Source organism: Capsicum annuum, chromosome 8 (assembly GCF_002878395.1).
Source record: "Capsicum annuum cultivar UCD-10X-F1 chromosome 8, UCD10Xv1.1, whole genome shotgun sequence".
NCBI classification, from domain to species: domain Eukaryota; kingdom Viridiplantae; phylum Streptophyta; class Magnoliopsida; order Solanales; family Solanaceae; genus Capsicum; species Capsicum annuum.
In genome coordinates this window covers 193,212-210,789 of record NC_061118.1, presented here as the reverse complement: position 1 = coordinate 210,789, position 17,578 = coordinate 193,212, and the positions used below count along the sequence as shown (strand labels likewise).

Below are 17,578 nucleotides of genomic sequence, written 5' to 3'. Positions count from 1 at the left end.
TGCTATCGCCTATATTTACATAGGCTCCGCCTATGCTATCTCCTATGTTTACATAGGCGCCGCCTATGCTATCGCCTATGTTTACATAGGCACCGCCTACTACTTTTAAAGGCCATAACTTCTTGCTCGGGTGCCGAATTTTAGCAAAATTGGTATCATTGGAAAGATAACTCGAAGACCTATCATTTGACACATAGTAGGCTCTCTAATTCGACATATACAGAGAGTTATGGTCAATGGAAGCTGACACAAATTACAACGTCCACTAAAACTTAATCGATCAAAATAGTTTCAACTCGTCCTTGAGTTGAAGGACCTCTATGGTCTAAATTCAAGCTTGAATGGATTCACATACTACGCAAATAATTAACATGCCATATTGGCATAGGATTTATGGCTTCAATATTATCAACGCATCAAAATCATGATCTATATTGAAGCCCGAAATGCGGCACGTTACAAGAATAATTTAGTTCGGGTCTATATACATAGGAACGACGGTCTAAACTCTAGCCCGAAAATATGGGGTGTTACAAAGATGTATGTATTGGAGATTATTTCTGACATGGGGCTTAGTGGTGCTAAACATGTGACTACACCTTTGGAGCTCAACTGGAAGTTAACTACATTAGAATATGATTAAGCTACCGGTCTTTCTGGAGATGATCCCATTAGTGACATTTGTTCTTATCAAAGACTGGTGGGAAAGCTTATGTATGCCACTATCACTAGACCTGACATCAGCTATGCAGTTCAGACTCTTAGTCAGTTCATGCAATCACCTAAATAGTCTCATTGGGAAGCTGCAGTTAGAGTGGTCAGATATCTTAAAGGTACTATTGGTCAAGGCGTGTGGCTTCAAGCTAAGGTTGCAACTGAGTTGACATGCTGGTGTGATTTTGATTGGGCAGCATGTCCCAATACAAGGAGGTCTATTACTGGTTATGTAATCAAGTTTGGGGAGTCTTTGATTTCCTGGAAATCTAAGAAGCAATAGACAGTATCAAGGAGTTCTACAGAGGCTGAATACAGAAGTATGGCCTCTGCTGTAGCTGAGGTTACTTAGTTGCTTGGCTTGTTTAAGGAATTGGGTGTGTCTATCCAATTACCTGTTGCTGTTTTAAGTAACAGCAAGTCGGCTATGCTACTTGCAGCTAATCCCGTCTTTCATGAACGAACTAAGCATATTGAGATCGACTGTCACTTCATCAGAGACAAGATCAAGTCTGGCATGATTCATACAATATATGTTCCTACTCAACATCAATTGGCAGACTTACTGACTAAAGGTTTAGGACATTCTCAACATCATCACCTCATTGGCAAGCTGGGAGTGCTCAACATTTTGCACCCTCTAGCTTGAAGGGGGGTATTACATTTTATGGACTGTCGACGTGGATAGTTAGTTAGTCAGTTTCCCAATTAGTTACTAATCCTGTAACTTAGTCAGTTAGTTAGTTGCCAGCTGTCATTGAGATATTTTTATTTCTTCTTCTGTTTCTTCACTACACCTCTATATATAGAGGGTTGATGTACAAGAGAGAGTAGATTAGATATTTTCTTCAATACAAATTACAGTTTCCAGATTCTTCTCAATTCTCTTCTGTTAAGAGTTCACCATTGTTGCAAAGTTGAGCTTTTCAAGCACATATTTTAACATACAGGTTAGCTATATCTAGTAGTACTATTTGATAAGGCATAATCCATAAATATGACCCTAAACTTGACACCAAACCTTAAACTTTTACAGTGCACAAATATGACCTTTAACTATTCAAAACTGCACAAATATGACCTTTAAATGACTTTTCACTATTATTTTTTCATTATTTTCGGCTCAAAGATGAAAATGGCATCTAATTTCTTTTGTCATTGCAGAAAATGAGCAATATTGAAGATTTAATAATTAGGTGGGTCAGCCTCATACGAAAAAAATCGCGCAGGTATGTATATATATTATAAAGCAAAGGGCGAATTTATGCTATATAACATATCTAAATATAATTTATTTAAATATTAAATTAAATATGAAACTATACTAATAATTAAAAAAATTATAGTTTTAATAAAACGTTATTAAATTAATGTTATTAAGGATAATAGTAGTAGTATATACAATTAACGTTATCAAATTAACGTTATTAAAATGTAACGTTATCAAAACGTTATTAAATTAACATAGGGGCGGACCTACATGGTTGCTATGGGGTTCACCCAACCCCCTCGGTAAAAAATTACGTTGTATATATAAGGTAGAAAATATATATTTATGTACGTATATTAATGTTGAACCACATGCAACAAGGTACTTAGATAGCTAGTGGTGTTATTTGCTCTTCTTGGGCTCTTCCTTCAGCCTACTGCGTGGGTTCGATCCTTGCTAGTGGCTTTTTTTTTAATAAAAAAAAAACTAGGTGTTTCTGCTATAGAAATAAATACAATAATAATAATAATAATAATAATAATAATAATAAAAACGACCCATTTTAATACAAAAAATAAAACTTTAACAGTGCACAAATATGACCTTTAACTATTCAAAACTGAACAAATATTACCTCCCTCCAAGTCAGCCCTTTTAACGCGTGGCACCGTGTGATTGGATTAATTTTCCACGTAGGCAAGAGTGAAACTCACGCATGGGGTTGCAAAATCGGAGGTCATATTTGTTCAGGTTTTAAATAGTTAAAGGTTCTATTTGTGCACTATCAAAGTTTAAGGTCAATGTTATAATTTGATGTGAAGTTTAGGTCATATTTATCTATTATGTCATTTGATAAATTAGCTATCATCTAGGCATTCATCACGGCACATACCTGATTTATTACTTCTAGTTCCAAAATAGTGGAAATATATATCTGTAAAGGCAATTAACAAACATTGAACAGGTTCAAGCATGATCTGTTTAATTTTCCAGCTTTAAGAACATGACATATTAAATTAAAATTATTAATAACACGTCAACTGAAAGTAGAAATTTTCTTCTTCTTTTCTATTTGGCAGTTAAGAGAACAAAAAAAAAGACCTTTTTTATGATAAGGTGTCAGACAAAATGCAAGTGGAGGGACCTTTGTGTTGTAGTCAAGGTCTGTACCCCAAGTGGAGGGACTAATCAAACTATCTTTGATTTTTGGGCAACGACTCATGCATTGACTTGAGATTTTTTTTTTTTCCCATTACCTTAACTTCATACTATCAAGTGATTTGAAATCCAGTTACAGCAAACTTTCTAGTACATCACGGAGTAAATATCTACAAAGTTAAAGATCTGAAAGTGACTACCATCTTGGAATTGATTACTCTGAAGTAACTCGAGGTGTTTCTTTTTTCCAATTCTTGACTTGAAATGTCTTCGTAAAAGTATTTACACCAATTATCACTCTTATAAACTTTTCTTCCTTCTTAAAAAAAAAGGGCAGCCTGGTGCACAAAGCATCTTGCGTTAGCAGAGTCCGGAGAAAGTCCCCACCACAAAAAGCGTGATGTAGACAGTTTAATATAATGCAAGCATTAATAACAACTTTCATGGCTCGATCGTTTCCAAGGCACCATTCACTTTTCTTTTTCCTATAAGAATTTATATAGGATAGTTATATCTAGTAGTACTATTTGATAAATTAGCTTAATAGTGAGTAACAATTTGGTCCGGAATACTTGCAAAAACATGGGATTGTGACGTCTTCAACTGAGAAAGTATCAAACAAAATTGTATTATTACAAGTGATAGGATCTTTCTATTGTAGCTTTCGTTTGGACCTTTCTACTATATATACCTCATCAAAATTATTATTAAATAGAGACACAGAGCAAAAATTTCTTGATTTCTTCTCTACCAACTTAATTAGTTTTCATCATTTTAGTGCAGCCAGCAATGGCTTGTGTAAAACTTGTACTATTTCTTATGGTATATCCCTTTCTCTGCCAACTTGCTTTCCCCTCATCCTTACCTCATTTGTGCCCCAAAGATCAAGCTCATGCTCTTCTGCAATTCAGGCAAATGTTTACCATTAAAGCTTCTGATTACTGTGGCCCTCCTAATCCGAGAACTCTTTCATGGAATAAGAGCACAGATTGTTGCTCATGGGACAGAGTTCAGTGTGACGAGACGACGGGACAAGTAATTGAGCTTGACCTCACTTGCAGCGGACTTCAAGGCAAATTTCATTCCAACAGTAGCCTGTTTCAGCTCTCCAGTCTCAAACGGCTTGATTTGTCTCATAATGATTTTTCCGGATCGATCATTTCTCCTAAATTTGGTGAGTTATCTAGCTTGACGCATCTTTATTTGTCGCGTTCAAGTTTTACAGGTATAATCCCAGCAGAAATCTCTCACCTTTCTAAATTATATGTTCTTCGTATATGGACTGATGATCCGTATGGGCTTAGACTCGGGCCTTACAATTTTGAACTTTTAATTAAGAACTTGGCCCAATTAAGAGAGCTCGACCTTTACACTGTGAGCATCTCATCCCCCATTCCTCTAAATTTCTCTTTTTATTTAACAAAGCTACAGCTTTCAGGTGCACAGTTACGTGGGATATTGCCCGAAAGAGTTTTCCACCTTTCCAACTTGGAATACCTTTATTTATCATCCAATTCCCTAACTGGTCCGATTCCATCCAACGTAAGTGGACTCCAAAACCTACAAAGACTCTACTTGTCATCAAACTACTTGAATGGGACTATACCTTCCTGGATATTCTCCCTCCCATCACTATCTTGGTTAGACTTGAGCAATAACTCTTTCAGTGGCAAAATTCAGGAGTTCAAGTCCCAAACATTGGTTTTAGTTTCTGTAAAACAAAATCAGTTGCAAGGTCCTATTCCAAAGTCATTCCACGGCTAACAGGGCCTAATTTATCTTATCCTTTCCCAGAATAATTTCAGCGGACATATTCCTTCAACCGTCTGCAATCTGAAAGCACTGGGAGTGCTAGACTTGGGAAGAAATCATTTGAACGGAACAATCCCACAATGTTTGGGTGAGATGAGTGGACTTATGATTTTGGGTTTAAACAACAATAGTCTCAGTGGAACAATTAATACAACTTTTAATACTAAAAACCAACTCCGCATCATTAACTTGTACGGGAATAAGCTGAAGGGGAAAGTTCCCCCATCGTTGATCAATTGCATATATTTGGAATTCCTTGCTTTAGGCAACAATGAGTTGAATGACACATTTCCAAGTTGGTTGGGAGGCCTTCCTGATTTGCAGATTTTAAGTTTGAGATCAAATTAGTTGCACGGCCCTATAAGTGATTCAAGGACTGGAAACTTGTTTGCTCAAATTCGAGTCATAAATCTCTCATCCAATGGATTTAGTGGAACTTTACCTGTGAGCCTTTTTGAGAATTTTCAAGCCATGAAAACAATTGGTGAGAACAGTGGAACCCGAGAGTATATAGCAGGTGATATTTTTGGTTCTTACATGAATACTTTGATAGTTACAACAAAGGGATGGGATCGGGAATTTTTTCGTGTTCTGAAACAAACATAATTATCAATTTCTCAAGAAATAGATTTGAAGGTTATCTCCCAAGCATTATTGGAGATCTCGTTGGACTCTGTACGCTGAACCTATCTCATAATTGCTTGGAAGGTCATATACCAGCATCATTCCACCAATTATCCGTACTTGAATCGTTGGATGTGTCATCCAACAAAATAGGCGGTGAAATTCCTCAACAACTTGTATCCCTCACATCACTTGCAGTCTTAAATCTCTCTGATAATCGTCTTGTTGGATGCATTCCCAAAGGAAAACAATTTGATACGTTTGAGAACAGCTCATACCAAGGGAATGATGGGTTACGTGGATTGCCACTCTCAAAATATTGTGGTGGTGATGATGGGGTACCGCAAGCGACAACTCCAGTTGAGCTAGATGATGAAGAAGAAGAAGAAGGAGATTTGATCAGTTGGCAAGCGGTTCTCATGGGTTTCGGTTGTGGTTTTGTTATTGGATTGTCCATAATTTACTTAATGCTGTCAACACACTATCCTGTATGGTTTTCGAGGATGGTTGTAAAATTGGAACATAGAATTGTTGCGAGAATGAAAAGATGTTAGTGTGTAACTTTGGCTTTGGCATTCAGTGTTAAGTTCCTCTATATGTCTAGCTGGAACTGAACTGCCTTCCAGCAGTTGTTCCATTCTTGATTCTTGTTTGTCGCTTATACGTATCTATCTCATTACTGTATAGCGTTATCCCATTAGATAGTGAAGTCGTTTCTGCTGCAAATACAAACTTGCTTCTGATCCCGTTTTGCCTTCAGCGCGAACTTTTTCACTCCAAAAAATGTCCTTTTCCCAAGAACGTTATGATAACAAACACAGAGCTATGGATAAAAAGAGAAACGAAATTACGATAACAAAATTACATTTGATTAACAAGTAAATAAAGAAAAAGTAACCTTTCTGCACATTATCAAACCATTGATGTTTACCTTATCATTCACATTGAAGATGATTGATTGTATCACACTATCACACTAAGTTTACGTGGAAACTTCCTTGCTCGAAAGAAGTAAAAACCACGACCTGCCGCCATCAGGATTTTCAAACTATACTAATCTTCAAGGCAAGTGTGATAGCTCTAACACACAACTCTAGTAACAGATCCTTGACAGCTCTACGGAGGACTCAACACCACAAGTGATCAATCAAAACGACAAAGGACTTTTTTAGGGACCAATTGAAACGACAAAAGCGTTGAATCTCAATGGATCGTGGCAGTAAGGTCACTCTACCATTTACAATACCCTCTAGACATTACTTGTAGAAATACAGTTGGTCTTTTATCGTTGTTTCATTCTTCAAACAAAATGAAATAAGACACAAGTATCCCACTCCCCCCCCCCCCCCCCCCCCCCCCCCCCCCCCCCCCCCCCCCCTCTTCTTCCAAACTTATCCTACTACTTGAGAGCTACGGCAACAAAAAGAAGCACAAAATATAGATAAAGTGAGTTTTACCCATCGAAACGACAAAGGGTTGAATCTCAATGGGTCGTGGTCACTCTACCACTTACAATACTCTCTAGATACTTCTTGTGGAAATACAGTCGGTCTTTTATCTTTGTTTCATTCTTCAAACATATGGATCATGACAACAACGTCACTCTACCAGTTACAATATCCTCTAGACATTACTTGTGGAAATACAATCGTCTTTTATTTTGTTTCATTCTTTAAATAAAATGAGATAAGACACAAGTACCCCAACTTATGCTCAAAATTAAAAGGTAAATAAAAATATTCTGCTACTTCACAGCCACATCAGCAAAAAGAAGCACAAAAATACTGAAAAAATAAGTTTACGGATAATAGGACCCCCTAAAAATTAGGTATATCACTGATTTTTGGTATAGTTTGGGCGGTATTTGTGCCTTATCTCAATTATTCAGGGACCAAAATTCACATAAGAAAAGCTTGGGGACCAATTCAGCATTTAAATTACTATCATAACCAAATTACCAGCAATCCAATTTTGCCATAACCCAAATGAAATGGTGGAGCCCTAATTGAGCCAATTCATCACTGATATCAGTGAACCAAAAAGGGAAACTTTTTTTATTTCTTAGTTTCAAAAGCATAGTAAAGAAACCCCATTTGGCTAAAATTCAGTAATTTGCAGCTTAAAGGTATTTTTTTTTCTTCTAGTTTTTAAGGCATAGTAGATAAACCCCATTTGGTTACAAAATCAAGAATTTGCAGCTTAAAGGTAATTTTTTTAGTTAAAAATCAAGATTTTGTAGCTGAAAGGTGATTTTTTAGCTTTTAAAGAATTGTAGAGAAGCCCCATTTGGTTAAAAAGTCAAGAATTTGTAGCTTAAAGGTAATTTGTTTTGTTAAAAATCCAGAATTTGTAGCTTTTTTTTTGGTTGTTGTTGTTCTAAAAGCATAATAGAGAAACCCCATTTAGTTAAAAATCAAGAATTTGCAGCTGAAAGGTGATTTTTTTAATTTTTAAAGTATTGTAGAGAAACCCCATTTGGTTAAAAATCATGAATTTGTAGCCTAAAGGTAATTTTTTTGGGTTTTAAAAGCATATTAGAGAAACCCCATTTGGTTAAAATTCAAGAATTTGCAGCTTAAAGGTAATTTTATTTGTTCCCTTGCTTATGTTTCTGCTCAAAGATGAGCTAACTGTATGTGTTTCTTGATAATATAATGAGATGTTTTCAAAGTATTGAATTAGGAAAGTGAAAAGGGTGAATCTTGATACTCAAAATTAGCTCTCTTTTTCTGTTTTGAACTTTAGTTAGAAAGATTCTGAACCTTGTTTCAAAGTTTGGAACTTTTTGCTTTGATGGGTTGTATGATCCTTTTGCATCTAATGGAGTTCTTTGCTAATTTGATGTTTCACTAACAAAGATAGCTGACTTTCCCATGAAATTCGTCAAGGGGTAGACTTTGCTAATTCTTTGAATATTTCTGATTGTTAAAGTTTGGAACTTTTTGGTTTTCTTGCGGATTATGTTTTTTTTTTAATTCTTTTTGATTTGATGAAATTGTATGGCTTAATATGCTCGTCCTGTTTGCCTGTTTGATGTTTCACATAAAAAATAGCTAATAATATCATGAGAAGTGTATCAAGTGAGTTACCGGGGTACCTGTTGCTGGTGGGAGGTGATAGGTATCCCATGTAATTAGTAGCTGGCTCAGACACTACGGTTATCAAAAAAGAAATTTTTTCTCTTTGAAACCAATTTGAAAATTTCCGATCCTTTGTTAAAGTTTGAAACTTTTGGTTTTGTTGGCCCGATCATCATATATTTTTTGTTTTGCGTTTTGTAATGATATCAGAGATTTAAGACTATTCTGCTGAGATTAACCTATATAGTTGATTTTCGTTATTTGTTGATGCTGACTCATATTTTGATAATGCTTTTGTTTCTACAACCAATTTTCTTCATTATCCTGTTTTTCTGTACTGGTTGTTGATTCCTGTCCTGTATTTAGAATTTGGTTTTGTTCCATGATCGTTAAGCTTGAGATTTTTTGACTTTAAAGGAAAAACGGATTCTGATCCTGTATTTGAAGATGCTTGGTTAATCCTCTTGTTATTGTGACCTCCTATGGATTGTGATTTTAGTACGTTCAGCCTTCTTAAGCAACTTCGGTTAAAATTCATTTTCTTTCTTGATCAGATTTTTAGTTTTCAAGAGTGTTACACTTTTTGGCTCTGCGGTCATGTACACTACTTCGTGATGGGGACTGAAGATAAAACGTTGTTTTGTTTCTGTCATTGGGGTGGGAAGAATAAGGTGCTTCCAGACGGATCCACTTCGTATGTGGGAGGTATTACTGATCAGATTATTGTGAAGACAGGCATAAATTACAATGATTTTGTGAATGCAGTTTTTGACCGATTAGGCATCGATCCTTCAGATAAGGTCCTCCAGTTTACAGTGAAGTTTGATAAGGCCCAATTGATACGGCTGAGAGACCAAGAAGGTGTCGATACTCTGATACAATACAATGATGGTTTTGCCCATGTTTATGCTTCAAGTTCGGAAAAGCAGCCTAATTCTGCAGTTGCTCCTAATATGGCTACCACTAGGTAATTGCCGTTATATAGTGGTCCACAATTTTTTATCATGATAAGTTTTGTGGATACGTAGAGTTTGATTATATATTCTATCACAGGGTCTCAACCACTGAGGTTGAAGCGGTCTCTCTCGGAAGTGCTGAGGAAGAACAAGTGAGTGCTGATACTCCAAATCCTACACCATCGAACCAATGGATTACTGATGGAACTCCAGATGCTGCTGCCAACTGGAGTGAAATACTTGTCGGGGAAGGGCAAGCTTTTGAGAATGCGGATGCTTTTAGGCTTGCAGTTTTCAAGTACTCAATTGCGAATAGATTTCACTACAGAATTTTGCACAATAAACCTAGATATATTAGCATCCATTGTGCTGCGGATGGCTGCCCATGGAAAGTAAGTGCTGGCATCGAGAAGAAATCTCAAAATGTATCCATTAGGAAGTTTGTCGATTCTCACTCACATCCTCCTCTAGATTCATCGCAACTGAAGCCTCGGATCAGAATGAAGTGGTTGGGGGGTATCATGCAAGAAGACATATTGGGCAGTCCTGATTGTTTGCCTCGTAAAGTGTGTGAGGATGCTGAGAAGAATTTGGCGATCAAATTGACCTATCGTCAGGCTTGGAGTGTGAAGCAGCGGATTAGGGAGGCCATCAATGAGAAGTCAGGTGAGTCCTATAAATTGATTCCCTGGCTATGCAACCGCTTAATAGAGGCAATGCCCGGAACTATTGCTACTTGGTGCTGCAGTGAGGAAAACAGATTCAAACGGCTCTTCGTGTCATATGACTGCTCAATACGGGGCTTCCATGTTGGATGTAGGCCTTTGATATTTATTGATGTTTACAACTTGAATGGGTTGCACAACAGTTCCTTTATAGTTGCTTCTGCTTTGGATGCGGACAATGAGATGTATCCTCTATCTTATGGCGTTCTCCTGTCCATGAATGAGGAAGATCTTCTGTGGTTTCTAGAAAAGCTAAAGCTCGTTGTGCAGAACCGTGAGGTCGTCATAGTTTCTGGCACGAGTCTCCCTTTTCTCTCCAGCTTGGACGAAATGTTTGGTGATGAAAACCACAGTTTCTGTTTCCATTGCGTAAAGGAGAATTTTAATAAATTCATCGATGGCAATACCGCCTTTAAAGTGCAGGGAAGAGGTAAGGAGATTGCACTTAAGTACTTGACAGACATAGCCTACGCACGAACACTAGATAGTTACAATGAAGCGCTCGGCAAGATCTGTTCTTTCCGCAGGGAATTGTACGATTGGGTAATAGCCAGCCAGCCAGAACGTTGGTCTAATGCCTTATTTAGTAAACCTCGGTGGGATCATCTGAATTGTAAATCTACCGATTCTCTGAACTCTTTTATAGAAGAGGAGAAATTTGTACATGTTCTTGAGTTGATGGAGGCTTATCACGAGAAGCTTTATATGTTATTACAGAGTAACAAGCTCAAGATCGAACAATGGAACCTTCCAATCGGTCCTCGGGTTGCTGAGAAGATTTACCAAAACCAAAAAGTCAGCGATAACCTAGCAGTAACGGTTCTATCTGATATGGAGTTCAAACTACAGGATCTGCAGGGTAGAGAAGAAGTCGTAAACCTCAAACTCTGGACGTGTACATGTTTAGAGTGGCAAATGACTGGCATTCCATGCATCCACGCCTGCAACGCGATTGCAATGACAAGTATGGACATCTATCAGTACGTTGCAGATTGGTACAAAAGGGAGACACAACAACATATATATGCAGAAGTCATGGATGAACTCGCGAAATTTGATATACCACATCCAGATGACATTGTTTCGTCAGCTTCATCAGGTAATGACGTAATGCTGTGTCCGCTTTCACCCCGTATTAAAAGACCTCCTGGTCGCCCCCGGAAAGACCCCAAAGGACTTCAAGTAGAAACCGTAAAAAGACCCATACGCTGCTCAAAATGTGGCGGTGTTGGACATAACAAACGTACTAAATGTAGTTCTGTAGCATAGTAAACTTCAATGGGGTTCTTGTAAGACATATTATGAGTGTTGGTAGTATTTTGAGTCCAACTATATGAGCTTGGTCACATTGTTGATCTCAAGCCGAGGTTGCAATAGGTTGTTAGCCAGCGTAAAGCTAGTCGATGTATGATGAATTCTCACAATACAAATTATTTTTTGGGGACGTGCTTAAATGAACGTAGTTTTTTACATCAGCTCCAAAAGGATAAGTTGCGTTGGAATTGATAAAGTTCCGTGGAGTTCATAATTACATAAAAGAAGTCAAAGTAGTGGCTGCGGCGCGTTGAGGCACTTCTTCGACGGTCCCCAAGCCGGCCCGCTCTGAAGAATTCATGATTTATATATGTTTTAGAGCGGTGAGAGGGAGTGCGGAATAAGAATTGATTTCACTGTATCCATCTACGCCCACCCCATCTACCTGAGCGGTCCTCGCCTGCACAAGCAAGCAGATTAGCTCCCTCATTCTCTTATTATGCCGGCAGGCCTGGGCGAACGAGGTAGGGTTAAATTAGATGGAGGAGGACTGCGAACGTCCGTCCCATGAAGCACCAGGGAACCAAGCAATCCTCTCGGGCTGGGCTCTTGCGTGTCCGGGATCCAAGTTCAATGAGGATTCATATGGTCGATTTCAACTTCTTTGCAACTAAAGTAGCGTTGTCGTCGTCGTTGTTGTCGTTTTTCTATGATGGTAATGAATAGTGATAATTTGTTTATTTTCTCGCAATCGAGGGTTATATGATTCATATAGTCTATTCCAACATGAGAAATTTTACAATAACATTTTTCTTATTACTCTCTCAACCAAAGTTGTATTCTCTTATCACACAATTTTACTATTACAGCAACAATAATAATAACAATTACAATTGAAAAATATCTATTTACTTCTTTTGTCTAGACAATTCTCTAATCATATCTTTATTTAAAACCAATAAACTTAAATTTTTCTCTTCTATTTTTAATATTTTATATTAAATAAAAATTAGACAAATAAATTAAAATTAATTTATTTTTGGACGAAGATTTGCGTTTGACATAATATTTAGAAAACCTACTTCCCCTTTAAAAGTTTCCCAAAATGAAATTTACTAAAAGCATTTGACAAAAAACGATAAACCAAATATTATTTATCAATTTTTTTTTTAAAAAAAAAATTACTATGATCAAATGGATCCTAAAAGTTGTCAAAAATGTTTTTCTATTTTTTTCTTTTTTTTCTTGTGGGTCCCACTTCTTGTCTTGCTGACATAACACTCAAACTAACTGGAGTTTACAGTATCTGTTAGTGACAGCTCACTTAAACATGTACTTTTCATACAGACAAACTACTAAGTAGACACTAATTAATCAAACTAAAAAATAATATTTTAATACTAAAATACAATTGAAAAAGTGAAAAAAAAAAAAATCACAAATTTTCTTTAGCTAAAATCCCAAGATTTTCTAACTAAACAGACACAAGATTTATCATATCAAAATCTAGACAGATCTGTCCTATTTTTTCTGCTTTACCCATTTTTATTTCCTAAAAAAGAAACTCTCTTTCCATACATACCATCTTCAAGATCCATTTTTTTCTTCATAAAGATTAAATTTTTATTCAAGATCCAAAATTTGAGGGATTTGAAGGTAATTAAAGTTAACCTTTTTTTTTCCAATTTTGGTTTCTGTATCTTTAGTTATACATTCTTTATTCAGTGTTTATTATATCAACTTCAAGATCCAATTTTTCTTGTTGTTTTTGAATGAAGGGTTAGTTTCATATTTGCGTTACTTGTAAGTCCTTTATCTTGATTTTAGCATAACAACTTATTTTTAGCTTAATCTTGGCACTTCCATTTTGAGACCTTAGAGTTCAAGATCCAATTTTTCTTGTTGTTTTTGTGTTTTTTGAGTAAAGGATCAGTTTCATATTAGTGTTATAGTAAGCCCCTTATCTTGATTTTAGCATAAACTTAATCTTGGCACTTTGATTTGGAGACTTTAGAGTTCAAGATCCAATTTTTCTTGTTGTTTTTGTGATTTTGAATGAAGGGTCAGTTTCATATTTGAGTTATTAGTAACTCCATTATCTTGATTTTAGCATTAAAATCTTATTTTTAGCTTAACTTGGCACTTTGATTTTGAGACCTTAGAGTTCAAGATCCAATTTTTCTTGTTGTTTTTGTGTTTTTGAGTAAAGGGTCAGTTTCAGATTAGTGTTATAGTAAGCCCCTTTTCTTGATTTTAGCGTAAAAATCTTCTCTTTAGCTTGATCTTGGCACTTTGATTTTGAGACTTTTGAGTTAAAGATTGAATTTTTGTTGTTGTTTTTGTGATTTTGAGTGAAGGTTGAGTTTCAGATGTATTTTTTAGCTTAATCTTGGTGTATTTTTTTTTTGGTATTTGGAGTTTTTGTAGAAATGAAGGAATTGAATACAACAACAGATCCAATTGGGCAAAACTTGATAAAGTTTATAAGCAATGTATGTTTCTCAGTTTTTGTATTCTCTGTACTTATAATTACGGTAATTGCTATTACGTACCAACCTCCTGATCCGTGGGAATCTTCTAGAGCCCTAACTAAGGTTTTTACCCAAGTCGAAAACGCCACATTCAAAGTTGATAATTCTGTCTTGAAAACTGGTGAGGATGTTGCTAGTAGTCCCGTTGAAGCTCCTGGTGGAGCTTTTGCTTTGGTTCCGATTACTGAAGCTGTTATCGAGAAATCCGAAGGGAAACTGTCCAATGAGACTATGAAATCAGGATGTGAGGAAATGAATGTAGTGAATTGTTCGGATCCTCGGGTTTTGATCACGATCGAGAGGTTTAATTTGAAGGCCTTTAAGTCCATTGCGTTCTTGGACTATAGGACGCCTGCTAACGGGTCGAAGCCGAATGAATGTGATGTGGCGTGGAGGTTCCGAAACAAGAAAGAGAGATCTTGGAGAAAGTACAGGGATTTCCGGAGGTTTAAGATTGGTTTTACCGATGATTGTAGTTATAAAGTGGTTCACGCAGGTCGCTGGCATTCAGGAGTAAATGCCCGTCGTCCGAGATTTAATTCCACTAGAGCTAGTACAAGAGCCAAAATTGCTCCGCCAGTTATAGATGAGGAGATCAATGATACCATTCCGATCTTGGGATCGGATTCGGATTTCAAGAATGGGAGGTACTTGTACTATTCACGGGGTGGTGATTACTGTAAAGGAATGAACCAGTACATGTGGAGTTTTCTGTGTGCTTTGGGTGAAGCTCAGTACTTGAATCGCACATTCGTGATGGATTTGAGTATCTGCTTGGCATCTTCACACACTCGTAGTCACAAGGATGAGGAAGGGAAAGACTTTAGGTTCTATTTTGATTTCGAACATTTGAAGGAGACTGCATCCATTGTCGAGGAAGGAGACTTCCTTAAAGATTGGAGGAAATGGAATAGGGCGCATAAGAAGAAAATCTCCGTAAGAAAGGTTAAGGACTACAAAGTGTCCCCCGGCCAACTCTTGAAGGATAAGAGCACAATTATATGGAGGCAATTCGACGCCCCTGAACCAGAAAACTATTGGTATCGCGTCTGTGAAGGGCCTTCTGCCAAATACATCCAGAGACCGTGGCACACAGTGTGGAAATCAAAGCGACTTATGAATATAGTAACTGCGATCAGCGGAAACATGGACTGGGATTTCGATGCTGTTCATGTTGTTCGTGGAGAGAAAGCACAGAATAAGGCGTTATGGCCTCATCTGGATGCTGATACATCCCCCGATTCCCTTGTCGCGAAGCTTCAAGGAATTATCACGCCTTGGAGGAACCTGTATATCGCTACAAACGAGCCGTTCTACAACTATTTTGATAAGCTTAGATCTCACTACAAGGTGCATTTGCTTGATGATTATAGCTACTTATGGAGTAATACAAGTGAATGGTATAATGAAACAACACAACTTAACGGTGGCTCTCCAGTTGAATTCGACGGGTATATGAGAGTTGAAGTTGACACGGAGGTCCTTTATCGAGCAAAATCAAGAGTCGAGACATTTTACAACTTAACAAAAGATTGCAAGGATGGAATTAATACATGCTAGACAGGAAGGTGATATGTTTTACTTCTCTGTATACGCCATTACACTTGTTTCTGCTGTTTCTAAATTTGTTTAGTTCTTTATGTACTGGAGGTTTGAGATATATCACGCATTGTTACTGTTTTGTTCATAAGTACATCGATTGAACATCTGTCCTGTCGCATATTTGTACATTATTCAGCGCCATAATCTTCATTCGATTGAGATCTGTTGCCTCGATATCCTCCTTTAAACGTTATCTTTGTTTAGTTTTATTCACTCATTTTCTCCGAGGAGGGGTATCGAAGTTAGCTTGAGTTCATGTGCATGTATTTATTTGGATGAAGTTGTTGCTTCGATTCTTCAAAAATGTTGTTATGCTCGTGTCGGATCCCAAAAAATGTGCTACTTTTGGATGATCTGACACTCGACCAACGGTATTTTTGAAGAGTTCGAGCAGCATATGTTGCTGAAGCAATCTCATTCCATTTCTAAACAAATCAAATGTTCTTTTTACCAAATTTACAAAATCTCTTGCTACCCAAAACCAAACTATCTTTTTCTTTTTTGTGTTCCTTTTTCACTTGGAATTTTCGTGTGAGTGGTAAAACTACAAAGTTTTTTGTCAAAACAATGGAAAATGCAATCAATCTTCACACTTGAGTAATATGACAGATTCAGTTCAGAAAGTTATGAACTTCTTGTCACAGGTTCATCAGTGTTCCAACTTCTGCTTGGTGCTACTTGATTGTGTGTTGGCACATAATCCTGCAAAAGTGACAGCAAACAAAAAAAGGAATAATATAAGTCATAAAACTTGTAACTAGGGGCGGGACTTAGAGAGGTAGATAATCATGCACATAGTATGTAACCAAAGGCGGATATATGGCAAAACCCATACGTAGCCCCCCTTAAGTATGTCCCCTTAAGTACGCGTCATTTTTCACTTAGGCACCTCAAGTGGACATTGTTTCATTTTGGCATCTCAAGTAGCCATAAAGTGTCATTTTGACATCTTTTGCTGAGTTGGCCAGGTGCGCGTATTGCACCTCCGTGAAGGCGCGTGAAAGTCATTTTTTGGCTGATGTGGTGCCCAATTTGGCCCACCTACAATATATTAACTCATTTTTATTAATTTATACCTTTTTTCTTATTTTTATCCATTATTTTTGTCAATTTTAAGCTTATTTAATGGTGAAAATTATTGGAAGAGATTTAAAAATTAGATACATATTTAGGAGTTTGTCTTGCCAAAACCAATATATTAACTCAACGCCCATTAATTTATACTTCTTTCACATTTTTATCTGTTATTTTTGTCAATCTTAATTTATTTAATGGTAAGAATAATTGAGAGAAATTTATATACGCATTTAAAAGTTCGTGAAAATTAAATAATAAGCACCTTTTTTTTAATCATTAAGGGCAAAATCGATGAAGAAAAATAAAAAATAAGTAACATCAACGAAGAAAAACTAAAAATCAAACAAAATCAATGAAGAAAAATTGAAAAATAAAGCTAAATCAATGAAGAAAAATTGAATTTAAACAAAATCAAAAAAAAAAAAATTAAAATCGAAGCATAAAAATCAAGAAAAAATCAGTGAAGAAAAAATAAAAATCGAAGTAAAATTGATGAAAGAAATTTAAAAATAAAGCTAAATCCTAAAAGAAAAATTAAAATCAAACAAAATCAATTAAAAAAACTAAAAATTGAAGCAAAATAGATGAAGTAAATCTGAAAAAAAAAAATGAAGCTAAATTTACGAAGAAAATCTAAAAATCAACTAAAATCAGTGAAGAAAAATTAAAAAATCGAAGTACAATCGATGGAAAAAATTAAACATGACTGGGGTGCGGGGCTGGGGAGTGGGTGTGAGGTCTTTGAAGAAGATAAAGAGGGGAAGAAGAGTGGCAGGATGAGTGGGGTATTTGAAGAAAATATTAGCGGAGTGCGTAGGGGGTGAAGGGTGGGTGG

At 36.5% G+C, this 17,578-nt stretch overlaps 3 protein-coding genes and 1 pseudogene across 7 annotated transcripts in view; 3 read left to right on the top strand and 1 right to left on the bottom strand.

The window, feature by feature from the left end:
- Nucleotides 1–3,644: 3,644 nt before the first annotated feature.
- LOC107838697 lies at nt 3,645–6,113 on the top strand (annotated as a pseudogene).
- A 1,367-nt stretch (nt 6,114–7,480) lies between these two features.
- Nucleotides 7,481–11,749, top strand: LOC107838696. 4 transcript variants are annotated; one of them, XM_047394238.1, is made up of 4 exons: nt 7,481–7,723; nt 9,153–9,303; nt 9,394–9,565; nt 9,652–11,749. In XM_047394238.1, exons 2-4 carry the CDS (start codon nt 9,213–9,215, stop codon nt 11,546–11,548), a joined length of 2,160 nt encoding a protein of 719 aa, XP_047250194.1. In that variant the 5' UTR covers nt 7,481–7,723; nt 9,153–9,212; the 3' UTR covers nt 11,549–11,749. The 4 variants fall into 4 exon arrangements, with proteins under 4 accessions (XP_047250194.1, XP_047250192.1, XP_047250191.1 ...); XM_047394237.1 differs by having other exon boundaries at nt 7,491–7,643; XM_047394236.1 differs by having other exon boundaries at nt 9,153–9,565.
- Nucleotides 11,750–12,910: 1,161 nt separating this feature from the next.
- On the top strand, nt 12,911–15,772 carry LOC107838695. 2 transcript variants are annotated; one of them, XM_016681860.2, is made up of 2 exons: nt 12,911–13,189; nt 13,961–15,772. In XM_016681860.2, the coding sequence occupies exon 2, from the start codon at nt 13,963–13,965 to the stop codon at nt 15,622–15,624; it is 1,662 nt and encodes a 553-aa protein (XP_016537346.1). In that variant the 5' UTR covers nt 12,911–13,189; nt 13,961–13,962; the 3' UTR covers nt 15,625–15,772. The 2 variants fall into 2 exon arrangements, with proteins under 2 accessions (XP_016537346.1, XP_047250190.1); XM_047394234.1 differs by having other exon boundaries at nt 12,960–13,189; nt 13,952–15,772.
- Nucleotides 15,773–16,066: 294 nt separating this feature from the next.
- LOC107878984 (probable cytokinin riboside 5'-monophosphate phosphoribohydrolase LOGL1) overlaps nt 16,067–17,578 on the bottom strand; it is a 5,850-nt gene continuing 4,338 nt past the window's right edge. The window contains exons 5-6 of the mRNA XM_047395302.1: nt 16,595–16,707; nt 16,067–16,435 (exon numbers count right to left, since the gene is read on the bottom strand). Of these exons, the coding sequence (XP_047251258.1) occupies nt 16,291–16,435; nt 16,595–16,707 (258 nt within the window). The 3' untranslated portion in view covers nt 16,067–16,290. The remainder of the gene's footprint in view (nt 16,436–16,594; nt 16,708–17,578) is intronic.

Bases quoted from the DNA above. Each gene is read 5' to 3' on its own strand.
- LOC107838696 (XM_047394236.1), top strand. From the start codon at position 9,213: ATGGGGACTGAAGATAAAACGTTGTTTTGTTTCTGTCATTGGGGTGGG. The intron at 9,566-9,651 runs GTAATTGCCGTT...ATTCTATCACAG, and splicing joins CCTAATATGGCTACCACTAG to GGTCTCAACCACTGAGGTTG.
- LOC107838695 (XM_016681860.2), top strand. From the start codon at position 13,963: ATGAAGGAATTGAATACAACAACAGATCCAATTGGGCAAAACTTGATA.